We start from the raw sequence: 27,212 nt of genomic DNA, 5'->3' as shown, positions 1-27,212 counted from the left end.
GTCACGTAGGTAAGGAGGGGGGTGGAGGGGAGGAGGTGGGTGGTTGCGTCATCCCCCCCCCCCCCCCCCCCTACTCCCCCTTGTCCCATTGGAGAGCATCCTTCTTCCGCGTCAATGAAGGACCCTGAGCCAAGTCATAAAAAAACAAGAATGGATCTTGGTTTCAAACATTATCATTAATTACAGTGTGAATTAATATCAACTTTTGACGTCACGCCATAAATAGGATCACATGGCCTTTGAAGCCTGGTGGGATTTTCAGCTGCCCCCCTCTGTTAGGGCTAAAGGTCAAGCTCAGCTATAGGTGCTAGACTATTGTCATTGTTTGAAACTGAGTCATCTGACTGAAGAAATATTGGAAATATCATTTCTTTATTATTATATATAATTATTATATTGATAAAATGTCACCACCCTAAGAGAACCACGCATCTCCAGTGTACGTAGGCTTAATTTTAGCTTTGTCACAACTTTGTCGTAATCTAGTGGGTTTAATATGATTTAAAGAGAAAGGTGAATTTCCCAAACCCATAAAATAACTATTAATCTCTTTAGCAAAGGTTACTGGAAAGCTTGTAATAGCTACTGTCTCGTGGAGCTGTCCAGTGCTGAAGTAAGACTGACAGCTTCTCTTCCGGAAAGTAAGTTTCCCAAACTGAGGCGCCTGACGTCATTGATCAGGATAACTTTTGCTGTTTCTCCCACGTCGTCTTCCCTTGTTCCATTCATTTCTTCAGAGATCATTCATAGAACCAGATAGATGAAACGTATAGGCTCCATATGGACTAGTGAAGCTGAGTCACCTGGTTGAAGGATTAACTCTTGACTTTGATGTTACAGAAGTGACGTATGACACATCTGGTTTAGACCATCAGTGATTCACCAATAATACACTGATGGAAAAGTACATGGATTGTTTACTTGTGGGACAATGGAAAAATACTCATACTCATCAAATCTCATTTTGGTTCAAGTAGGCCTACATATATTTGCTTAAAAAGCCTTAATGCTTTCTCATTGGATACCTCCATGTCTATTTTAACAGTTTAGAAGGAAAAGCTTTCTCTGAACTGTTAATAACTCACAATCATCTGAAATGTGACACTGTGCCTGAACTAGACACTGACTTTCAGCAAGTGACTAACAACCCAAGATTTTGGGAACAACTCAAATCTTAAAGATCATCACACTAAAAGTTTTTAGTAATCTCAAAATTAACCTACTAAATGTAGTGGTGAACTAACTATGATCCTTACTTCCTTGATTTAATCATTTAAGTACGAGTTCTTCAAAATTGTCCCTCAATACAGAACAGAAATTTCCTGAATATATAAACTGATTTAAACTTACACATAAAACTATATTTAAGTTTAATTTTCCTTCTTGGATTTTTCTCATTTACATACCCTTGTTTGTATTTCTGGCCTGGGCAGTATTCATTAACAGTCAGCAGTGTCCTCTATCCACACAGGATATTTGGACCATGAGTTGACTCTGTAGGTGATTCAGAGCAGTCGATCCGTTTCTGCTGCTGACGTCATGTGACGGCTTGCTTAGCGCAAAGAAATATCTTACTATGGGCTCTAAAAATGTAGAAGGAAAAGAAATCTCCGATACAGTCCTTTTCTTGGTCTGAGGGAGCACTGCACCCAAGTGGTTATCAGAGGAAAGTGCATTTTAGTGTAACAGCAGTTCCCAAGCTCTGGTAACATCATGGATAGACTGTGGTTGAGTGTTGCCTAATGGTCTGACCTCATTTTATAGATAGAATTTAGCTTTTATGTACTTTGTTTTGTTCGTTGGAACTAGAAGATAAAGTTACAGAACCAAAATTACTGTCGAATGGCTCCAATATACAACTTTTTAAATACACAAGAAAAAGAAAGATTCTCCTTTCATGACATATGATACTTTGACTTCTTTTTGCACACTGGTATGTGTTAGTGGAAAATTATTATCTAATAGACTGGTGACCTGTCTTTCAATGGCCCTATGTTCACAAGCTATTAGATGATAAAGTAACATAATCACATCATCATGATTCCACGTTTAAAGTAGCCAGAGTAATCACAATAAAATGATGATTAGTGATGCAGCTTTGTTCATCTATTAATTACACTTTAAAAATATTTGTACTGATGTTGCCAGGATATCGTTTTTTCTGAATCTAATTACTGAGAATATAAATTAGATAAGAATATTTATCCTGTAATCACCTGATGCTTGACTCATCATCAAGTGCCTTCCTGTAGGGGAATATTAATAAACCCTCTTGCCTCTGTAAACTGATTGAAATGCTTGTTGCTTTTCTGGTCACACTACTGTTATAATGACTTCCCATAACTGATTACAATATCTGATAAATGCAACATAACATTTACATATGGTTAGTTTTAAAACTGTATCTGTACAGTGACTCATTGTTTTTATTGTTAAAACAACCAATAGCATTTTATAGTGTTATTACGTATGGTAAAAGAGATCTGCTTCTGTTTGTTTGGATGGGTCTTCAAACAAGAGCTTCCTTACATTCACACGATTTAATATCTCTTGCTTGGAAAGAGAGCTGTGAGTAATCACACAGTGTACTGAGGTTTATCACACCGAAGAAGACAGGAGAAGAACGTATGACTCATTTTAATTTTAGCACTGTTTGTCTTTTATAGCATCTATGGTGTTGACATGTGGTGTTTAAAGAGTTTTATTGGAGTTCCAATCTCATGACTCAAGTGCTTCAATACTCAGCTTTTACAGCGCAGAGTGTTGACAGAACATGGCTTTTTAAATCTAATTTGTAAGACGTGTGCATGTGCTTGTTTGATTGTATGGACAGATTTTAGTTTGAAACCATCATAGTGGGGACATTTCTGAATTGTGAGGACATTTTGTGACAGAATGCTTCAATGTGTTTTTTTATTATTCAAAATGAAGACTTGGATTAAGTTTGGGGTAAAGTTGCTAAGTGATTAATTTTGTGGATGTTTATTGTTTATTGCTGTGAATGTTACTCTTATATAGACTATAAACCACATCTTCAGATGTCAGTCCTCAGGAGTGCAGAAAAAATCTGTTAACTATGCATTTGTTGGGTGATCCATTGAACTTTATTAACAATATACAGTTTGTAATGAAAACGTAATCCCTTAGTTTAACGTTAATAATTCAAAATCAGTCAAATAAAGTGTCACACAACACTTTTACCAGGACAATTTTCCAGCAACCTGTAAATTGTACAGTTTGTGATAATGTGATTATCATTATTATTCTGTAGAAGTAAATGTAATGTAACTAAATGTGTGCTATTCTCATGTACTCGTACTTTTAGTACTTCTTACTTGTTATAGTAATGATATTGAACAATAGATTAGAGGTTATGACTGTAAATGTCATACTGCTTCTTGCCAAGCATTGTAAATGGGAATGTCCCAATTAAACCTGGGTATGTTATCAAACAGAGACTGTAAAAGAGGGAAGTGAGCTGCTGTATTGAAACTGCTTGGTGGCCTACACATTGAAGAGAATGCAATCACTAGAGCCTTGTTGACACTACAAGTTTCACAGATATGCTGTTATAATTTCACATAAATTATTCTTTACTTTAAAGAAAGAAGATTTTATTTATTTATTTATGTTTATGTGGCTATTTTACTGATTTAATCTTAATTTTATACCACTGGATGTTACCTCCACCAGTAAAGGGGTTTTTAATTGAGAATAGCACATCCTGTTTTCTCAAACTGTGGTGTTCAATTATATGCTGTACTCTGATGAACAGTAGCTTCAGTGAAAGGTTGGAAGAACCTGATTTCTACTGTCAAAATATTGTTTTTGTTCAGTCTTCCTTTAAAGCTATGATAAAACAACAATAAAAGTCACTGTCCAATTCAGCTCAATACAATATTCATCCCTGCAAAGAGGAATCTACATCTTACCACTCAGGTCAGAAAACACCCACAATAAATATGCCACACTAGTAATTTCAAAGCATAGGCAATAATCATCAAAAATTTAAAACAATATGTAGCCTAGAATTTGTGATTAATGAGTATTATCATCCAAGATGGTATTTCTGATATGACATCAGCCACTCAACATACATCAAATTACTTTACATCCCATATGTGAATGTGAGTTGTTGCCCTACTTGTATCTATATTTCCAATTGTCACTATTAATAAATATTTGGTTTAAGTCACTGCAAAATTATCAAGTCATTATAGGAGCGTATTATGTATTATGACTGTAGGGCAGATGTCACACAGGGAAGTGTTTCCTCACTGAAATATCAGTGTTTTTTCTTGAGATGTTGCAAGTTTAATGTGGTTCGGAAACTGATGCATTTTTAGTTTTATTTAAAAAAATTTAAAAAAAAAGGCGAGATTGAATATCATTCACTGTCATTTAATTAAATGCACTGTCATTTAATTTCTGAAAGTTTCAGTTTTCTGACAGATAAAAGTGAAGAGGCAGTAAGTTTTTGATGAATGTTTGATTTAGAGTTTTTTAATTCCAATAAATAGGCTTTGTGAAAAGGAATTTCACAATGAATATCGTAAATTTACAGTAAAAGGTTTAAATGGTAATGTTAGTTCAAATAGGCTACAGTTCCACTGTAAATAGACAGTCATTTATTGTTAACCTATAGCCTATGGTGTTTTGTTGTAAATTTACAGCATAATACTTTGTCTACAGTAAAATGCTATAATTTCAAAATACAGCAATGTAGCTACTGTAAAAAATAAATAAATAAATAAATAAAGTCTACAGTGTGGCCTATATTGCTGTGATGTAGGCTACTAAAGCTGTGAGACCTCCCTGAGCTGCAGATGTGCCCTAACAGCTGCAGTTCCGCCTCGCAGCCAGCAGGGGGCGTTAGAGCTCTGCATTAGTGCCTGGGATCGGTAGCTGCTACAGTCTCTGGTACAAACTGAGGACGCTCCTTTTTTGTGAAACCATCCTCCACTCACTCGGCCGGCCCGCTGCTCTCCTTCTCCTTTTCTGATCTGACAGAAGCTGTGCCCCCTTTTTTTTTTTTTTTTCGTCTTTTGCCATTTCTTTATTCAGCCGGTTTCTGTCCTGTGACCGTCTCCGCGCTGCTCCCAGATCAGCTGCACTGGACCGATCTGTGTCTGTATCTCCAGCTGTGTGGCTCCAGTCCCGCAGGCAGGGTCGGCCATGTTGTTGTGTGGGGGTTGATGCAAGTTTAGTAGTAGGAAGTAGAGGCTACAAAGAGGTGGAATACTTTAAGCTCTCACTTTGTTTTTGTTTTTTTTAAATCAGTGTCATGCTGCTGCAGGATTCATCCCCTCTGACCTCTCGGCGGTGGAAACAATGAGCGACTCCTGCATCAGCTCCGACATCCTCACACACTGTGACACTTGAGCTGCTTTGATTTAACTTCAGCACTAAATCTGACCACAGTTGTTCCTCTGGTGGATGGATGAAGTGAGGATGAAGGCGCCTCGGTCCCGTTTGGAATAGCAGCAGATTTCATTTGGTTTTTCTTTCCCGGATCTGATTCAAGGTGACGGGGGAAGGAAGGGGGAGAAAAAAAAAGAAGACATCCGAGAAGGACGCGGATATCTGTGAAGGTAAAATAAAATAAAAATTAAAAAAAAGCCCACAAATTAAACTGGTCTTTGTCAGAGATGCAGGAGCAGATGAGGATGGGCCGAAACGCAGCAGCTGCTCGTCTGTCTCATATTGACACCAACAAAGGAATGAAGCTGACTTATAATAATAAAAATAAAAAAACATTACCTGCCTGTAGGTCATAGTTCGTAGTGCGATGGAGAATTTATTAGATCATTTACATAAAGCTTTAAAAATATATGAGTGGACACAGCATGTGCTTTAAATCCCAGTGCAGCATCATGATAGCCGTATCAGATCGCAGATAAATAATTGAAAGTAGGACAAGGTCATTACATTACAATAACACACCATAAAACACTTTAAATAGATCACATGAGATGGTTTAAGTATTGTTAACATAAAATTTAAGGATTATGGCTGTAAATGAAAAGAATCAACCTCCTATAAACTGATAATCAATGGATTTAATTGATTATATCAAACAGTTTTTTTTAATAGCCTGCTCACTGTTTTGACCATTGTTAACTCACTTATTGTTTTAAGTATAAGTCCAGCTGACTTCAGTGAGACCAAGACACATGACACACAGTGCCACCTCAGCCTAACCCTGTGTTTGACTCATGTTGATTCATATTATTCTGAGGTCAGCATCAGGCTGATGGTGGTGGTGATGATGATGAGGGGGAGGAGGTTGTTCTGGCTTTTTTTGGTGATGTAGTCGGTTTACACATGCAGTCTGAATCCAAACTGACTGATTAAAGGGCTGAGTCACAGTTTCTGTGTGCTCGTCTCTCTGTGCTGCTCCTTTACTGATCGTTTAGCTGTAGTCCCACTGATCCGTTTCCTCTTTGAGGGCAGGGACTGGGGAATTGTCCTCATTACCCACATAGGTTTTTGAAGCCAGCTCAAAGTGAACTCACTGACTGTCACACTTAAAGTGACTGGATAACATGCGTATAAAAGACACACAGCGTCCCCAACAGTCTGGCACTTCTGCTTGTTGAAATTGCTGGTGAAGTTGAAGTGAAGGAACACTACCAGCGCAGATGAAGTATAGCATCAGTACACAGACAATGTAGACAGTCACTTTGTGGACTCGACTTGTAACATACAAAAAAAAAAAAGCAGTTGAAACATTTAGTCAGACATGAAAATAAACCGTTAAGCTAAATTGTGAATAAAAAGCTTTGTCTCCTGCCCCAGTCTCCACAAATAAAATCTCCCACACAAATACTTCCCTTCATAAAACACAGCTGGCTTACAATCATTCAGAAGAGTTCAAAGCAAAACGAAACAAATCCCATAACTTGTTGGTGATTTCTTGAACACCATGTTGTTGCTCAGCAGTACGAGGTTGTAAGTTAAGAGTTTATACGCTTTAATTAAATGTGACAGTGCAGTGCAGTATGTTGTGGTTCAATGAACACAGTTACAACTACTACTAAGGATATCTAGAGTACCAGTCCAACACCAGTCTGGAGCAGAGCAAGGCAGCAAATCACTAACTGCTTAGGAAGATGTCTAAACAGTGGTTTTACTGGGAGCTCTCCTGTATCCTCTGCCCTCCCCTCAGACTACAAAATCTTAAAAGAATCACATGTAAGTGACTTGAACAAACGGCCTAATCCAGACCAGCACATGGGGTTTACAGTCACTCTATTAGATGTTGACATCCAAACAGCCAGCCTAGTTTTGTGCTGACAAATGGATGATTTGTAGACACACTCTGATTCCCAAAATAGCTCATGTTTATCCAAAGCTCAGGTGCCAGGGTTCAGGTATTCCCATAAGGGCTGTTGTGTGTGTGTGGTGTGATGTGCTGTGTGTTGTCTGGCAGCACAAAACCTCCCAAAAGTGAGGTTTAGTGTAGAGAATTTTCTTTTTACTACTTTACAAGTCTTTTCTTGCCCTCAATTTGTTTATAAGCCTGAGGATCTGTTCTCACTCGCTACAGTCTAAATCTCATTATGAACCATTTATTGATATATATTCCTCTCGACGCTCTGAGGCATTACATCCACAGTGTCATACACAGCATTTCTCCACGCCCCAGTTTTTAACCCTTTGGCATCAGAGGAATGTGGCGGATGGTGGCGGGCAGCATCTGTTGCAGATCTGAAGCCCAGTAAAGCTCCAGAGACCCTCCCCGTCTGCAGCCTCAACGTCAGCTGCTAACAGCTGTCCAACCAGACGCTGGGCAGGGTTTCACTCAGACCGCCGGCTGATGGATGGAGAAACTCCACCGCCGTACTTCCTCTCAGCTCGTCTGCCTGACTCTCAGCCAAATGTCAACTTCGTAAAAGTTAAGACCATCACAGGGGAGCGGAGGCTGTTTGATGCAGTAAGATGCTAAAAAGACTCCAATATATTTTAGAAACGTCAGTTCAGTTCATTAATAATGCATGATCTGCGCTTTTCAAACAAGATTAACAGTCTCACATCTAAAAAGGAAAAGTTTGAAATACATGTTCTGTCAGTTCTGGATAAGATAAAACACAGTTTACACATGACTTACAGTTTTAACATTAACTGAGTGTCGTCTTGGCTGAAATCTAAAAACATCAGTTGATCTCTAACATTTCAACTAATGATAACTTTCAGGGTTGATTCATCTGTCGAGTATGATTCTTCATTTAACCTTTCAGTTTTCACTTTGAAGTGATTTAAATCAGAAATAGCAACTAATCTTAATGTTTGAGGAGGTACACCAGTGAGATTTTGCTACGTGGCTCTAACGGATGGTGATGTAAACTGTTTTACTTCAGATTGAAAATCCCCAACGACCGTTAGATGGATTGGTACGAAAGACATCCACGTTTCTCAGAGGATAGAGGGTCAATGCTTCTGTGCTCTGCTTAGTTTTAGCATCAGTTTCAAGCTAATTAGCCAAATTAGCACAAAAATGATTCTGTTGAACATGCTACACATTGTATCCATTAATCAACAGCATGTTGATTTGTCTGTGCAGTATCACATGAGCTTTGTCATCTTGGGTTTGTTGGCATGTTGAGGTTAGCATTTAGCCTGTGCCTAGATTCATCCTCATAGTGTCGTTAGTGAAGCCATGGAGCCATCATCATTGATTTGCTGATCATTAACTTTTGACTAATCCTTTGAAACACTTATCCAACTAATAATCCCAAAGCCAAACATATTGAGTGCGAAGTGATTTAAAAAAGGAAAATGCCTTTACATTTGAAAGCTAAACAAGAGTGAGAAAGATTTCCGGTGGGTCAAGTAAGGACATAGTAAAACTGTAGTTGTCACCTTGTGTCTGACCACCAGGACTGTGAATGCAGATAGCACCGTCCCCGGATGAATCTGCTCTTTTACCTTACTCATCTCAACTTTGGCTCTGCAGCGCTCTTTAAAATTCTGAACCATGGCCACTGAGAGCAGCCAAACGTTTTCACTATTCCACTTATCAGAGAGTGTGAGGGAGAAAAGACTGAGCTCTCATCTGTCTTATCAGCATTTTGTGAAACCTGTGTGGAATTCTCACTCTGTGGTTGGAGTTGGGGGGAGAGGGGTGGGTAGGGGGCGAACCCATAAGCAGGTCGGTTGATAAGGATGGTGCAGGCTCAGATTATAAATGTAACACAAGAAAATAAAAAGTTTTGATTTCATATCTGTGGGACACACAGAGATGCTCTGAACAGCTAGTATAGTAAATGTTTTTTTTTCTCCAAAAAGGAGGCTGATTCATTGAGGTCTGCTTTCATTTAAGCACATACAGCTCCCTCCAAGCCTCTGTACCCATCGTATGGGTATGCACTGGCTGAGTCTACATAAATAAAGTTGATGGATGACGGTTACATAAACACACTAAAGTTTGTAGAAGTGAGAGCATCAAAGGATGCCTCTTAAAAAGTCTATAAAACTACATATGTTCCAGGCAAAAACAAGTAGGAACAAGAGGTCAAGGGTCATAAGAAACCTTTCTTTTGGCCCCTCAGGGGAACGTCTGGAGCTTTCAGACGTCAACAAATACGTTAAGTTTATTTGCTCATTATGTTCTTCTCAGAATATCTCTGTGCACTTACTGAATAGATAAGTACGAAGTACCAAGGTCTCCTGCTGGACTGAAGCTTCATTTGTCATCCCTCATTTGTGAGTCACTTTGGATAAAAGCGTCTGTCAAATGAGTAAATGTGAATGTAAATGCTGCGTCCTGTTGCTGGGCCTGTTGCCAGAAATGTTGCTGCTGTACGCACAGCACTGGAGAGTCTGATAATGCAAAACAACTGTTGGTGCAGAAACTCTATTGTTGAAGAGCCAGATGTAAAGCTGCAACAGTTACTCAGTTACTCAACAGTACTCAACCAGACGATTAATCAGCAATTACTCCATGATACAATAACTGAGGAAAAGGCCAAAAGTTTGTTGTTTCCAGGCTCTCAAAAATGAGAATTCGATGCTTTTGGTGTTTGAGTATGGGATGTTGTCAGCGATTAAGTTGCTATAAACAGCAGCAAGGCAGATTTTCCTTGTGGTTTCACGGCTGCAGTGAGGCTTGGATAGAAAAGCCGATGAGACATTTTGACATTTAAAGATCCACTGCAGCAAAGTCTGGTTGCACACTTTTTGGATTATGTCACTCATAAACTGAGGTGTCATCTTTTGTGTTCCTGTAAATTGTTTTTTGTTCTATACACTTCTTCTTTCATGCCCCTGAATGCCACACATGTCGTTTGAAATGTGAGAAATTTGATACTTGTGATGACATCACCTAATTGGACTCTGGATATTTGTAACAGGCATCTTTCACTATTTTTGAGATTTCATAGATATTAAAGCCCCTGTACGGAGCTTTTAACTGGATACGCAAAAGTCTCTGGTGTCTGCTGATGTGTCTCTGTTACCTACAACAGCAAATGAGCCCATCAGTGTGAAGATACGCTATTTCTAAGTAGTCTGATTCTATACCTCTGGAAGGCATGGTCGGGTCGGACCACTGACGAAACGATACGAATAGATACATTACACTGCTAAAAAAAAAAAAAAAAAAAGAAGCAAGTCCCATCTTCTTTCCAACGTTTCCAAAATAAATCTCCACGCGCCGGCCAGACAAACGTCTTCACGACAGTGGGAAATGCAGTCTTCATTCCACCGCTTTCGTTCACAGGGGCCGCCAAAATCAACACTAAATGAAAAGTCTGTACAGGGGCTTTAAGATTCATTCATTCATTTTTCATTTTCTATACCGCTTATCCTACTAAGGTCACGGGTGACTAGGGTCACAGGCTTTGAGATTATTAAAATATTTAGGATGAAGGTCTACTTTACTGATCCCAGGAAATCATTGTGTCACAGATGCAAGAACACACACAGTGCAAATAATTTGAGTAAAAATATGCACATAATTTAAGAAAAAGTGTTTACAAATGAAAAGAAATATGCAAATGATTAAGAGGCAGTATGTACAAAAAGCTACATGTTATATACAACAACAAAAACTACATAAAATGAACAAAATGCTGCAGACTTTGTTGAGAAACTCTCATGTGCTCACAGTGAAGTGTGTAATTCTTGCCATAGCTTAGACTGTGTTCACCAAATCCTGCTAATTCATAAAAAAATATGATAGCTTTCAAAGTGTCTCTGAGCTGCCCTGAGAATCTTTTCAGCTTTCAGCAACCAGCCGCTGTAGTTATTGTGTCTGAACCAGGCACCTGCTCTGCTTCAGTGTCTCTGAGCTCTCAGGTCTTTACAGTTGCTTAAAGGGCAATCTGTCTTCACTGGAAGAGGAATATAAAACAAAGATAGTCTATCCTGTGGCACATAAAAACTCATAAGCTTTTTTTTGTGTGCTTATCACAAATACTGATGAGTTCATTTCTCTGTCACTCACAGTGAAGGGGATGCGTCTGACTGCATTGAATACACATCTTTGTTTTTAAGATTTCAAAGAATTTCACAGTCAAACAGGCTGGAAAAAAAGAGAGAGAAATGTTTGCCTCCAGCTGTAATCATTTCAGCCCGCACTGAATCACAATGCTTTGATTGAAAAGTCAGGCTTACTTTGTGCTGGTTTTGTCTCCGTCTGCAGCGCTGAAACAATAGCACCACGCCTTCTCGAAATCAGACTGAGGAAGGAGCTTCTTTGTATACATCTGTATTTGTATCTCGTGCATGTGTGATGACATGTAAAAATTTCCGTGTTTCAACTCTTCACCTTCCTCCCTCATTGTTTCCACGTAACGCAGCTATAACGGGTGCAACTGGAAGTCCTCCTGTGTTTGCATGCGATGTGCTGTTGTAGGTCATGTTATCTTCCTCGGGGGCAGTGGATGGGATGTTGTCAGCAATTAGAATAAGTTGCTATAAATAGTAGCAAGGCAGATTTTCCTTGTGGTTTCATGGCTCCGCTGTTCAGGAATGATCTTATTTTTGTGGCCTGGGATAGAAAAAGCCGGTGAGACATTTTGACTTTTAAAGATCCACAGCAACCGCAGCAAAGTCTGCCTGCACAGTTTGAGGTTTATGCTTCTTATAAATGAAGGTGTCATCTTTTGTGTCACTGTGGATTTTTTTTTCCCTGACAGTTTCATCAAGACTTCCTGTCCTTTTTAAGCCCTTAAATGTCACACGACACAGATTCTCTTCAACGCGTTCCTTTTTCAACTCTCATTCTCACTTTGGTGTCAGGATGTGATGTGTAGACAAAGCCTGTGGTGTCATTACGTGATGGCTGGCTGATTTAAGTGATATGGCACCGATAGGAGGTTCGCTGAGCTGATTCAGAGGCTCCGGGAAAAGCCAGTCTGCATCGTGTCATCACAGCCAAGAGTCTTTAAGAGCCCTCCGACAGAGATCCCTCTCAGCTCTGAAAGTCTGCTCGCTGTTTGTGCTTTTCACATTACAAATATTGAAGGTCACTCCAGGCCAAAGTGACCATGCGCAGTTGGAATCAGGGGGTCGGCGGTGTTTCAGCTCCAGGCTCTGTTGGTCACTCACTGTTTTTTTGTGCTCTGTTATTATCCTCTTAGGGTAAATCCTCCTAGTTCAAGCTGGTGGAGCTGCCACTGTCTGCCTGGGTGCACCCCACTCCCCCACTCCTCCTCCTCCTCCTCCTCCTCCTCATTCAGCCAACCTGCTTTCTCTCCTCTTCCTTTTCAGTAGATCTCTTGATTTTCTTTATGCCCACGCAGCCACTTGCATTATTCTCCACCACTGCAGCTCTCCACTTACACCTATGGATTTGGCAGGAATCAGAGCTGATATTGTGTTTTATGGGCATTAAAGTAATGAGTTTTCAGAGGTAATATTAGCATTTATCAATGCGTCATCAGTAGATATAATTTTATTCATGCTGTAGAGTTGGTGGACTTTATATCATATTTCATTTTACTGTCAGTAGAAATATAAAAAGGGAACATTTAATGTACTGTATGTGTCTTAACGGCAAATGTATCATATAAGGTTTTGAGACCTCTACATCATCAGTGTCATACTTTTTTTCTGAAATATCTTATGTATAAGACATACATTTTAAACATGATGTATAAAGTATGAATGGAAATTTAAAATATGCAAACTTTCTCAATATAGGCTCAATATTCAAAGAATTCGAATTTTAGATAGATAGGTAGATAGATAGATAGATAGATAGATAGATAGATAGATAGATAGATAGATAGATAGATAGATAGATAGATAGATAGATAGATAGATAGATAGATAGATAGATAGATAGATAGATAGATAGAAAACGTTATTGATCCCCAAGGGGAAACTGCTTTGCCACGCAATAAAAACACATACATCCACTTCTACAAACAATTCCATACCATTGCACAAAAACAGCTGTATCGACATGATTGGATACTTCATACCACAGAGTACTCAAAACAAGTGAATTAAATTGATAGGGGCAAAGATAAATAAACAAATATACACCCCCAGAAGATAAAAAACAACAGACAACCACTAGTTAGTGACTGTGGTTAAAAAAAAAAACCCACAATTTTCTGCCAATTCTTTGATGGTTCAGGCTTTAAGGGGTTAAGATTGTGTCCTAATAACGAAAAGTTACTAGATCTGTGGAGTTACTATCATTATCCATATGGGACCTTAAATATCTGAATCTTTAAGAGTTTCTTGAAGTCATGACACTGAAGCGGACACTTCTCACCCTTAGTAAAACTTTAACTGGTAAATCTTGTGTATTTTTTTTACTGAGTTAGTAACCAATAGTTTTATTTTTCTCCAAATGATTATTTTTGGAGGCTTGTGTGTTTGTGCATTTGTGATGACTTTGGAAGAGTGATGTCACTTTTTTTATGAAACGGCTGATGTCTCCGTTCTGGAAGGGAAAACTTTCTGCAGTTTTAAGTGCAGATATTCCTGGGACTGGGGCCAGTGTTTTATAGCGCGGTAAGTACACTGCTGACCCGGCGAGCCAGGCTCTGCTGTGTCTGATGATGAAATACAAGCCCGCCATCGTTGACCGAGCTACTGAGCAAAGCCCTCTGTTTTTCCACGACACTGGTTTTGTCTCGGTGTTAAAGGAAAAGGCTGGCTCTGACCCTGAAAGTCTTTTTTTTTTTTTTCATGCCAACATTCTCAACATATTGGCTCCAGATTTAACTCGTGGGATTAGATTTATTGGGAGAGCTCCTTTGAAGTGATTTTCAAGAAATCTGTTTCCCTCTGACACATCTCCAGTGACTGACCACTCGTGAAATGGTTTTGTAGAATCCGAGCGGCGCTCAGCACGAGCTGTAACCTGCAATTTAAACCGGTTTTGCACGGTTTTATTTGAGAAAAGTGTTGTGAATCTTTGGAAGGCTTCTGTGGTTTGTCCCCATTTTCTTGATTTCCTTGGCAGTTCAGCTGGAGAACTCGATGAACTCTCGATTACGCCCCTCCCCTCTCTGATGAGGAAAAAAAATCCCCCCCACCTCCCAACATCAAGGCCACTGTTCCAAAATCTGTGAAGGATGTATTACAGCAGATCCTCTTCCCTTAAACTGATGTGTGATTGTTAGGCTGTAAGTCGGTGCACTGCCTCCCCACTGTGCCACAATGCGTCTCAGTCGCACCAGGCTTTCATCTGATTTAATTCTCCACAGCCTCTCTGCTCTGAGTAAAACCGTCTGTTTCACCTCCGCTCTCTATTGTCTTACTGTACTTGAATGTGTCAGCACCAATTAACCAAGGCCAACTCTGTTCTTGAGGAATGAAAACGTTGTGATCTCCCCAAACTTAGACTCCTTTTTACGAGCGTGTCTGATTGCCTCCACATTTTCCGCGGCCTTCACCTCACAGAAGAATGCCCCAGTGATTCCAGCCAAATGATGTTAGAAGAAGGAATGACAACCACGCAGATGGAGACGCACCGATGTTTTAAATCTTTTAGCGTGGTCAGGTTTAGACTTCGGTTGATTATGAGACGATTGACGTCCAATCAGAGACAATTTAAAGGCCTTTTACCCCGTCCTCAAGGAGCAAGGCACCCAAACTCATAAAAAACAACTACAATACTGTCATTTTGTGGGTCTACGAGACACAAAAACAAGTCAGAGATGTTGTTTGTGTCTCTATGTGGCCATGTTTTATCTGTTTGTAGTTGTTTTTAGTGTCTTTGTGATAATTATGTATCTTGATTTAATTCCATCTCCTTGTGGTTATTTTGTGTCTTTGTCTCTGTAGTTTTGCATCTGTTTATAATTGTTTGGGACCCTCTGGAGGTGTTTTTAGTCTTTCTGTTGTTATTATGGTCTGTAGTTAGTTGCGTTATGTCTTCTTTGTAGTAATTTTGTGTCTCTTGCATTGCATCTCTTTGTTGGGTCCACACAGTTCCCTCCTGACCCCATACGCAACCGCGTCTATGACTGCAAAACCTCCTCTTGAAACAACAATGACATAATGTCACGACAACATAAACTGATAAGCAGCTTTTTACCACTGTTTTGCACTATCATACCTAAAAAACATGGATACACTTGAATCTACATGGCCACATTTGACTTGTGAGTGACTCAAAGCGGATTTAGCTTTTACCCATATGTCCCACTTACCACATGGCTTATAGTCTTACCGCCTGCGACAACAACAAAATGACTCACATGATAATATCAGGTCATTAAATCTTCATTTCATAACGCATGTTTGAGTGCCTAAGGGCCTTATGTTGCTGTTGTTAATCCTGAACTTCCCTGGCCTGTCACTTTATTTTACATCATAAAGGCCAAAGATGAGTTGGAAGCTGTTTTTATATTTTTGTTTCCATCTGCTGGTATTAATGTGAAGCTTTGTGTTGTGTCTGTCCAGGACAGGGCAGGAGACTATGGGTTGCATTAAGAGCAAACAGGACAAAAGTCCCTCGATGAAGTATCAGCCGGAGAACTCGATGGTGTCGGACCCCAACACCGCCGTCACCACCCCTCACGTGGGTCACTACGGGCCCGATCCCACCCAGCTACAGCAGAATCAGCCTCCCTCATCCACATCTGCCTCTGGAGCTGCAACTTTCAACCACAGCCTCACACCTTTCGGAGGCTCCTCGGCTGCCATGACTCCCTTTGGAGGGATGTCGTCCTCTTTCACCGGCCCTGTGTCTAACTCATTCTCTGGTGCTGTCTCAAGTGAGTAGTGTTTTATATTGTGTTGTTGTTGCAACACTGATATGGAGAGTATTACACATACTGTATTACCACTATCAGAATAACATTTGTAATCTGTTTCTGTTATACTATTCCATCATACCATGTGGTATTAACATATGTTTTCTATGGTACTCAGATTAACATGTGGAGACTTGACTTGTTGCAGATGGGTTAATCCATCATGTCATTTTTAGACCATAGACTGTAAAAAATATGGACGTAGCATTGGTCACCCATTGGTTTTGGGGAGTCGTTTTTGTGACTCAAATATGGCGGCCTGAACAGCGCCATGTTGGATTTACCGGCCGAGAACCCGCCCAATGCGTTCTGGGGGCCTCAAAGCAGCCTGTCTCCGGACCGCTCCGGACCTGTCACTCAACGTTTCCGCGCCCTAATTGGCAAGAATTTTAAACCTAATAATAGTAAAACGGTAGAGTTAAAAAAAATGATGTAAAACTGGCGATTTTAACATGGGGGTCGATGGAGATTTCTGGCACCAGCCCCCAGTGGCACCCGAGAGGATTGCAGTTTTTTGAACGCGGAAGTGAACGTCACTGCCCCCTTGTTTTAGACACAATAACATCATGTTTTATTGTGATGACCTGAATAAAGCCAGTTTCTTAACAGCAGATTTGAAGCTGTGCTGGCAACAGGTGAGGCCATGTGCAGAAATATATTCACTTGTGGTACAAACTTGTGGACTCAAGGATTAGCTGATTAGATTTTGGTGGTCAAAGGTCGCATCGCGGTCACAAACACATTTTTTGGCCATAACTCATGTATTCATGGCCTAATTAACTGCAACTGATCCGGTCAGTGGAGGCATGTACGAGGCGTGGGGGTAGTTCTGCTTTATTCTTGTGGTGAATTTAATGGAAATCAAAGGCTATATTATGTATATGTATAGAATCACAACAGAACAGAGGGGCAATCAACAAAAGTAATTCAGAGTGAACAATAAGTTGACTTAACCATGCAAACATACTAAACACTTGTCTTAGCTTGGTGCTAATTAATTTGTTATGCTAATCCGACTTGTAAGATAACGCCACACCACATCTATTGTTATTTCAACACAGGTCATCAGTGATCACTAACGTGTCTGAGCAGTTTACAGCAAATCCAGAGAGCAAAGAGATGAGGTTGAGATTGAACCCTACTGTTTAGGTGGGATTTATGTTGTAATCATCCTCCATGTTGGATTATCTGCTTTTAGAGGGGGGTGAAGGTGGCATTGCCGTGGTATTTGCTTTCTGCAGGAGCTAATGGGATTACTATTGACAGCATTGTTGTCAGTGGTGGGTATATGAATGTCATCTGTCGGAGCGTGAGGGGGCACAGTGGGCAGAATGAGCGTGGACACTGTAATAATACTCAACCATGTGTCGTAGTGTTTCATTTGATCTCTTGTACCAGTTACTGAACAAATACTTGAATGTGACTGATGGGATCTAGATAACGACTGGGAGACATGTCAGTTTGATATATAGTTTATTTACATGTAGTGGCATTAACTGTCTTCCTGGAGTCTAGACACAGTCATATTTCCATGCAGGAGAAGTACTTATTATAAACCTGCAAGCCAAAGAAGATCAATAAAATGTGTGCTGCCCCTAGCCAGACACATTTATCACCTTAAATTGATCTTTAAACAGTCACTCAGAAACAAACCCGCTACTTCCTGATTTGTGTCCGCTACGGCACCATCATTTCCCGTACCTGCATGATTGTCTGCTGTTGTGCGCGCACTGTGCAGTATTTATTTATTCATCTGTGGCTCTGTCCTTGTGTTTTTAGGTGGCGTTACATTCTTCGTGGCCTTGTACGACTATGAAGCCAGAACATCAGACGATCTCACATTTAAAAAGGGAGATCGCTTCCAGATCATCAATAATACGTAAGATTCTCTGCAGTTTCTCTCTCAGCTTATGGGACATGAATTTGAACATGCTTCCGCACAAATGGTGCAGTGATTGCGGGATTCATGTCTTTTGAACGGTTCAACTCAGCTGCACCTATTCAGTGTTTTTTAAATGAGTTGATCACTGCTTGTTTCCTGATGCTGCACAGCGCTGTGCCAGAAACACATTGCCTGAGGTTATAACATTAAGGTAGATGCAGATAGAAATGAAAGACTTTTTTATATAAGGCTGATCTGTAAATTATTAATTGTTACCCAGCATTAATTGATTCTCACCACAGATATTAATCATAGATATAAAAGTATGAGTCCTTGGTTGACTGTTACAAGAACAAATCATTCATTTCATCTCTCCTGTGTCTTTGTCCTGGTGTAGAGAGGGAGACTGGTGGGAGGCTCGCTCCATCAACACAGGAAAGAAAGGCTACATCCCAAGCAATTACGTGGCCCCTGCTGACTCCATCCAGGCTGAAGAGTAAGGCCTTGTTGCTGCTTCTAACCTCATTACTCCATTTACAGCAACAGCACAAGCAGACTAATGGCACTAGCATGATTTCATCTCACATGGCTTGCATCAAAGCCACACATGTGCAACATTAACAGTTTCACAACCTGGAAGAAGCACCGTAATGTGATTTTGATGTTCTGCACCAGAGTATTTAATGTTACTGTGCGTCTTGATGAGCAGCTACATTTCCCTCATGTGTTTTTATAGGTGGTACTTTGGTAAAATGGGCCGCAAAGACGCTGAGAGGTTGCTGCTGAACACGGGGAACCATCGAGGAACTTTCCTGGTGCGAGAAAGTGAAACTACTAAAGGTGATCATGGCTTCTCTATAAAGTTATTTTCTGTCCTGATCTGTTTCTGGATGTTAGCCTGCTAGCAGTGTAAGGCTTGAGTGGACACAAAGCTTCACAGATTTAATCATTAAGTCAAAAAATTTAATGACAACTGAGAGAACACCTCGTAAAATCACATGGATTTCAACGCAAATTACAGATTTGTGTCAATTCTCACATTTTGGGGGCTGGAAGGCAAGCCAAAAATCCAAATATATGTTAAAGAGCCTTCAAAAAGTATATTTCCATAATATGTCATATGATATGCCAATGACAGCATGCTTACATGCTCACAATGGTTAGGCTAACTTGCATGTTAGCAGGTATGACGTTTACTGTGTTCACCATCTAAGTTCAGTGTGTTAGCATACTGATATTTGTATAATAAGTGTGTATGATGTCTAAAAAATACAAGACTATTTTTTATATCAATTTTAGGTTTGACTGCAAAATCTTGCAATATGAAACATTTTGGTATCACCAATGTTTTTGGTTTGTTTTTGGCTAGAAGTGACAAAATTAAAGGCATAGCAAAGCTAAAAAAGGGGGGTTTTAAGATTCTATTTAAGCAAATGTCAGCTGCCTGAAAATTTGATTTAGCGCCACATTTCAGTGGTTCAACTCTAATCGTCAAACAAGGTTATCAAATAATTCTGGAGCTGCAGTGTAGTGATTTTATCTGACTTCTACTTTCAGTTTGTTTCCTGATCAACCTGTAAAAGCTGGATTTGTACGATCTACACTTTGTCTTTTTTGGGACTATTTAAAGCCGACATGAAAAACGAATGTTTCTATGTTGAAAACTGTGATTTTACAATGTTAAAATTGCCCTACTTTAAACTTCCACTCTTTTTACACCTCACAGTCAAATCCTCGACACAGTTTTGTATTGAGAGAGATGGATAAAGAACATTTCTCTTGCCCGCTCCAGGTGCTTATTCTCTCTCCATACGAGACTGGGATGAAGCCAAAGGAGACAATGTGAAACACTACAAAATCCGCAAGCTTGACAACGGGGGATACTATATCACTACACGAGCGCAGTTTGACACGTTACAGAAACTCGTCAAGCACTATACAGGTACGTGGTGTGTAACGCTCCCTGCTCGGTCTGTTTTTCTCTCCTCATTCATTATTCATCACAGTCTTTCATAACAGCTCTAGGAATTATCCTGAAAATTACTTTGAGTCACACCCGCCGCTCTGTGCCACCATGCAGTTAGCTGTACTGCCTACAATAGGCCCCGGTGTTTCCAAGGGAGATGAATAGCCGTTAATTTTAATAACAATTGATGGTGCATTTATGATTTGGAGCCTCCCACCTTGTCTTCAGCCTGAGGGGGGCGGAGGTTAAATCGCTATGAAGCCACTCCATTTCAAAGTGAGTCTAGAGAGGGTTTTGGTCTGTTAAAAAGCCACTTAATCTCATTTATATTTCATCACAGTTAGCATAAGAGCGTCTAAATTCATCAACATCAAATGGAATGAATCGATGCATGAAAAAGAGCGGCTTTAAAGCGCTGTATCGAGCTGGTTCAGAGACTCGTGGGTGAGTGTGGCACCGCTGGGTGCGATGTAGCGTTTTGATCTCTGCGTCTCGCTTCATCACAGAGCATGCCGACGGGCTGTGCCACAAGCTAACCACGGTTTGCCCCACGGTCAAGCCTCAGACTCAGGGGCTCGCTAAGGATGCCTGGGAGATTCCCCGGGAGTCCCTGCGACTGGAGCTCAAACTGGGCCAGGGCTGCTTTGGAGAGGTTTGGATGGGTAAGAGCAACATCATATAAACACTTCCAGCATCATAGACTTGTTTATTATCCACTGGTAATAATCTAGACTGGGAAATACAAAATCAGCCCAAACTTATGTAGAAAATGAAGACGCCATACGCATAAATCAAACACACACAAACACTCTGAAGCCTATATTTATTGTGTCTATTTTCGTCCAAACTTATCCACTTCCTGCAGTAGCTTCCTCTGTTTGTTGTGTCCTCTTTATCTCCAGAGATTGTCTCAGGCAGGACAGCTCCGGCCAAATGTATTTGTTCCTGGTTGAACTCTGAGCTCGTATCTGCTCATCCCAGGGATATTTTTGCGAGAAGTGCACGCATGACAGCACATGTCTGGGCAATTACAAGAACTAATTAATGATATTGTCTTGCTCCCATCCCATTAACAACCCCTGATTACCCATGTGGCCCGTGGGCTTTTCTCTCCCCCGTCTTTGTCTCGGCAGGCACGTGGAATGGCACCACAAAGGTGGCCATAAAGACGCTGAAGCCGGGAACCATGTCGCCTGAGGCCTTCCTCCAAGAGGCTCAGATCATGAAGAAGCTCAGACACGACAAACTGGTGCCTCTGTACGCCGTGGTGTCCGAGGAACCCATCTACATCGTCACTGAATACATGTCCAAAGGTAAATGCAGACACAGTCCCCGAAAAAAACCTATTCAGAAAGCTGAAAACTGGAATATTTGATCAGCAATTTGATTTTCTGTGAACCCTCGACCCTGGAGAATAACAAAACTCAGCTGTTTCCTGTTACGCGACACAGATGAGGTCTATTTTTAAAGAAACGCTAAACAACATCATGCCGGAGCCCATGGACCTTCCAGGCACAAAATGGATCACGCAGCCTTGGTTTTTCAAGGAAAAATGTAAATTTTATGGACGTTTTAATTAATACGCTGTACAGATTGAAAGTCCTTGAAAATCCCATGTGGTTGCTCGGGGTCTGAAACTGGGATGGTTAATTGAAAACTGCAGTAGTTTTGTGGGAGGCTTTCATAGCTTCAGCTGCAATGCGCTTTTTTTTCTTTTTTTTTTACAAGGTTTTATGAGTAATTAGATTTATGTGTGTAAATGTTAACTCTATGACATATGCCTCTGTGTGTGTGTGTGTGTGTGTGTGTGTGTGTGTGTGCGTTTGCATGCATGTGTGTGAGAATGCGTGTCTAAATGCCTACAGTTTGTTGTGATCTCATAGAGCAACTGCTTTATTTGACACAGCTCCTCTACTCGTCACGCAGGAAAGAATATGATCGACACTAAATGGGAAATACTGACTAGATATCATCATGCATACCAAATTACAGTCAGGCTTAATGTAATATGCAGTTTAATTGGAGGGACGAAGGGCTTAATTGAAATATTTAACATTTCATATAGCACTATATTGATATGCAGCTCACTCCCAGTCCATCATGGCTGCCCTGTGTGACTTCTTACTTTTATACTGTTTCTATAGGAAGCTTGCTTGACTTTCTCAAAGAAGGCGATGGCAAATTCCTGAAGCTTGTCTTGCTGGTGGACATGGCCGCAAAGGTGAGACAAAGCATACAGTACTCCAATTTCTTTTGTTTCACGAGAGCAGAAATTGTGTCAGTGAATCACGCTGTTAAGTTTAGAGCTCTATTTTAAGCTTCAGATGTTAAAAAAAGAACAACAGCCTCAGGTAGATTTGGCACGCTCTGCTTTCGTTCTTTCACTTTTACTCTCCTTTTCATTGTCTGACAAAGGGGTTTTGATGTTCGGAGGGTGAGAAGCTAAAAATTATTTACTGAGGCGGCAGACTGTCAAAATTCTTTTGTTTGCAGATCGCTGATGGCATGGCTTTCATCGAGAGGATGAACTACATCCACAGAGACCTGCGAGCTGCCAATATCCTCGTGGGCGACAACCTGGCGTGCAAGATCGCAGACTTTGGTCTGGCAAGGTTGATAGAGGACAATGAGTACACAGCCAGGCAAGGTTGGTACATACACACACACACACACAGTCTGAGTCACAGGTGACCGAGGCGTCAAGGTAGAAATTGATAGCGAGGCGACTTCACAGCTAGGACGACTCCCCATTGTCTCCTATCATGGTGTATTAGGCTAATAGTGGAAACCAGATGCTCCTGTTCCCTCTGATTAGTTGTGCTTTTCACACGCTGGGAGAATTCAGCTCTGTGCTCTGTCTGCTGCTGAAAGGCTCCTTCTAACTAAAATGTTTTCTCACTTTGTGGTGTTTCAGCACGCTGATAATTCTTGTTTTATAGGTCGTTGCTTTGAGCTTTGTGTCTTTGAAATTTTCGTCCAACTACAATGAGGTTTTTTTTTTTTGCCTTCGTGTATATGAGGCAAGCATGCTTACAATAGGTTCAAGTAGCAGTTTGCTTATATGAATTTCTACCAGAGGCAACAATGAAACTGAATTGAATTACAATGAAATCAGAAAGATTTAACAGCATAAACAAGACATAGAACAAAGGTAGGCTATTGACTGTAGAGTCTAAAGCTGTGCTAATGCTGATGGTTATTTATTTTGTTCATGAACTAAACTAAACTAAAGTTTTTAAAATGTGATGTTTTTGGATGAAAAGTCAGGATCGCTGTGGTTATTAGGATTTACACATGTGCCTGTACTTGCAGCATGGACAAAGATTAATTGATACAGCAACAAGAGGGCTTCATTCAAATGTATAGCATGGCTGGATCAGTTAACCGTTTTTAATATTATCAAGTGCTGTTCCTGATTGCTACCATTATAGGAAATATTTTCTTGAATATTTTGAGAGAAACACAAGTGCATGGATATGGCTCTTTATATTTTCACTTATTATTTATTCATAACATAAACCAAGACTGTGTAACTTCTCTGATGCTCACTGCAGCCACAAGTGATAATCAAGGGAAGACTAAATGTTAAATTATTATATTATCACAAGTCTTAAAAAGTCAAAAAGGCAGAAAAAGAACGTAGTAATTCCACTTAAAGTGCAATAGTTCGATATTATACTCTGAGAGTTGGTGCTCAGGCCAGACCAAATTGAGAAAGGGTGTGTTTTATTGCTCATTAATTCAATGTCTTGCTCTAAATTCTTTGAGATATTAATACTTTTCTGTGGAGTGCATTGGCCTCCTGTCTGTCTCCATGAACCAGAATGATGGAATCAACAGGGAAAGAAAACTGGCCCTCATGATGTAATTGTGGGTCATTGTGGTTTCCTGAAAATTAATGAATGCCAAAGAAATGAGCACATACGCCCTCTAGTGGGATCACCTGACACCTCCCCCCCTTCTTCTTCCCGTTTCCTCTCCTCTCCTCTCACCCTCCATCATATCCAGGAGCCAAATTCCCTATTAAATGGACGGCCCCCGAGGCTGCACTGTACGGACGCTTCACCATCAAGTCGGACGTGTGGTCCTTCGGCATCTTACTCACCGAGCTTGTCACCAAAGGCAGAGTGCCCTATCCAGGTAAAAAAAAAAATCACAATTGGTGCACCCACAGCGATGCATGCGCTGAATGAGGAAGGGAGAAAAAAAAAAAAAGATGGCATCATCAGAAGGTGGTGAATCATGGTGGTAGTTATCAGCTCTGGCGTGTTTGTTAATGTCAGAGGATGAAGTAAAGCTGCCTGTCTGACATTGTCTAGGGTGGTTGTTTATGCCTCTGCAGGGGTAACACTTACATCCACACACACACTGATGCCTTTACACACACACGCACACACACACACACACACACACATATTTGGGATTAGATGGGACCATCTGGTGGGGAACGATCAGGAGATTGAACACCACTCTTGTTTATAACCATCTGCCAGACTGGTACTGCCCTGGGGAGCGGCGCCTGCAGTGTTCTGCACTACTTTCACACAGCTCCACTTAATATCTGACGTAGCACTGAAAACATAATTAGATTAGTCCATTGACAGTGAATAATTTTGATAGTTGATTAAAGGAATATACAAAAAATTAGCATAAAGACTGCTAACAGGGAGAAACAGCCAGCCTCTAACAAGCTCTGCGTCCCAGCATCTCTAAAGCTCAATAATTCACACATTATATTTAGTTTGAATAATGACACAAATATTATGTGTAATAGTTCAATCAGTGTGACAAGCCAAGTTAACCACCTCCTGCCTGTTGCTTCATATGTAGTGTACAAACATGATATTGGGATTAATCTTCTTATTTGAGTTGCTCAAACATGGATTTTTTTTTTTTTTTTTTTTTAAGAAATTTGTGTGTCTGACCATTGTGACTATTCAGACACACCTGGATTAATCAGTTTGTCCAATAATGTAAGACAGGAAATAAAGGAGCAGCATTAAGTTCAGGAAGTAGTGGAGCTGTGCATAGAGCCCATACATCGTTTCCCTCTTTAGTAAACCCAAGATCCTTAAAGCTAAATATCAGATCATGGCTGATATTTTGCTGATATTGATGAAAAATTTCTTTAAAAAAAAGATTAATCCCAATCTCATGTTTGTACACTACATATGAAGCTACAGGCAGTGCATAGAGCCCATAGTCAGGAATATATAATCACTCTGTCCTTTTTTTATTAGCCTGAAAACACTCAGTTTAATTAAAAGTCCCTAACAGCCGTCTCCGCCCCCTGTCCCGTCTGCTCCTCCTCAGGTATGGTGAACCGAGAGGTGCTGGAGCAGGTGGAGCGAGGCTACCGCATGCCCTGCCCCCAGGGCTGCCCCGAGTCCCTGCACGAGATGATGAAGCTCTGCTGGAAGAAGGACCCGGACGAGAGGCCCACGTTCGAGTACCTTCAGTCTTTCCTGGAGGACTACTTCACCGCCACAGAGCCACAGTATCAGCCTGGAGAGAACCTATAGCCTGCCTGCAGCTGTGCAGTCCCACGAGGAGTTTAAAGACAAGGGGCGGGGGGGTAGAAAAATCACATTTAAGACAGGATGAACAGTCGCATGAATCACTACTTGCTCTCCTCCGTTCTAGTTTTTGGGTCTGCGTCCAGTGTCGATCAACATCTTCATTTACATATTTTTTTGTTTTCATACATGGTACGACACAGCGGTGGCACTGGCAGGATTTCAGCAGCATCAGAGAGCCACTTGTCCGCTACTTTTAAGATTCCCACGCACTCATTTGACAGCTCAGAGAAATTGATTTGTGTATTTTAGCGCAAACATTAAATATGATGCTAACATAAAACTCAGATTATACAACCATATGCATTTCAAAGACCAACCAACAGGCCTGAGGAACGACAACAGTCACCTGAATAACAGGCTGCAATATGATGTTGTATACCATATGTAATATCACAGAGGAGTGTGCAGTAAAAGTCGGCATTTAGCAACAGATATCCTCATTTAGCAATGATCATCATCATCATAAGAACAGAAGCCTAACTAACTACTGTAAGACGGTGATAACGACACACAACAGCAAGACCAAACCCAGACGCTACAATCAACAATCAAAAACCAACAGGAGACAATAAAATGAAATAATATTTGAAGTTCATTTTGCATTTGAACTCTTCTATCCTATCAGTTCCAATAAGTCAAGTCTCAACTGTTCATGTGGATGTAATCATCATGTATGGCAGATGCTGGAGGGAGACACACATATTCATTTCAACCATGTTTTATCAGCACGGCTCTTGTTGCTGTGAAATAAGCTGTGACGATGTCTCACAAAAGACACAGGTATTACGGAGAGTTAACAGGTCTCGTATATGTTTCAGTGAGGAGCTCTCTCCCATGTTTCTCCAAATTACAGTCTTTGTGGTAGATTAGTAAATTATGCATCAGAGTGATTAATTATTGACAGAGACGATATGCTAAACTAATAGGGAGAAGCTCTCAGGGGGCTGATGGTCATTATCACAGTCCATTTGGCAGTGATTATTAAAAAGCAAAATCCCACACACTGCATTTACATTTTATCATTTGCAGTGCAGTTTTTTAATTTGTTACAAATGAGTGACTAGAAGAAAAGAAAACTGGCAGTGTTGTAGGCTATTCCTCTCTGTTCTCTGCTTTTGAAATTGTAGGCCTATTATGTTCCTTGAAGAATTTTATTATTGCCAGATTTCATTCATATCATGTGGACATCGGTTTTATAGCTTCATTTGAAGTCTTTCCTCACCGTCCATCATCGTCATGAGAAATCTCTGAGAAGACTCGGTTGTATAACCTCACGGCGATGATGACCACAGAAACATGCTTATATAAAAACCTGCCTGTATAATGTGTCACGGGGTTCGGTTTTTACAGCAATACACCAGTTAAACAGTGATGAAATGAAACTCAACAGAGCTGTGGCCTCTTGCTAAGCTGGAATGACACTACACATATGAAACTGCTGCCAGCCAAGCATGCAGGAGCAGGAGGATTTTACTGGCTGCAGACCTGCAAAAAAAAAAAAAGAAGCCTCAAAATAACCTGAAAAAAACAACAACAACCATCATGTCCTCTTGAAATGTGAC

At 40.5% G+C, this 27,212-nt stretch overlaps 1 protein-coding gene across 1 annotated transcript; it reads left to right on the top strand.

The window, feature by feature from the left end:
- Nucleotides 1–4,922: 4,922 nt before the first annotated feature.
- Nucleotides 4,923–26,392, top strand: LOC146966740 (tyrosine-protein kinase yes-like). The gene is made up of 12 exons (XM_085763776.1): nucleotides 4,923–5,591; nucleotides 15,871–16,184; nucleotides 18,003–18,102; nucleotides 18,503–18,601; nucleotides 18,842–18,945; nucleotides 19,898–20,047; nucleotides 20,578–20,733; nucleotides 21,205–21,384; nucleotides 22,216–22,292; nucleotides 22,565–22,718; nucleotides 24,080–24,211; nucleotides 25,385–26,392. The coding sequence occupies exons 2-12, from the start codon at nucleotides 15,887–15,889 to the stop codon at nucleotides 25,591–25,593; spliced, it is 1,659 nt and encodes a 552-aa protein (XP_085619902.1). The 5' UTR covers nucleotides 4,923–5,591; nucleotides 15,871–15,886; the 3' UTR covers nucleotides 25,594–26,392.
- The last annotated feature ends 820 nt before the right edge of the window (nucleotides 26,393–27,212 follow it).

The sequence above is a fragment of the Trachurus japonicus genome, chromosome 20 (assembly GCF_045865225.1).
Source record: "Trachurus japonicus isolate A0001 chromosome 20, Traja_1.0".
In the NCBI taxonomy this organism is placed as follows: domain Eukaryota; kingdom Metazoa; phylum Chordata; class Actinopteri; order Carangiformes; family Carangidae; genus Trachurus; species Trachurus japonicus.
The sequence above is the reverse complement of the archived record's forward strand: the minus strand, read 5'-3'. Positions and strand labels throughout refer to the sequence as shown.

What these genes read in the sequence shown, in the direction of transcription:
- LOC146966740 (XM_085763776.1), top strand. Translation starts at nt 15,887, where the DNA reads ATGGGTTGCATTAAGAGCAAACAGGACAAAAGTCCCTCGATGAAGTAT. An exon ending in GACTCCATCCAGGCTGAAGA is followed by an intron (nt 18,602 to 18,841) that starts GTAAGGCCTTGT and finishes GTGTTTTTATAG; the next exon opens with GTGGTACTTTGGTAAAATGG. An exon ending in TGAGTACACAGCCAGGCAAG is followed by an intron (nt 22,719 to 24,079) that starts GTTGGTACATAC and finishes CATCATATCCAG; the next exon opens with GAGCCAAATTCCCTATTAAA.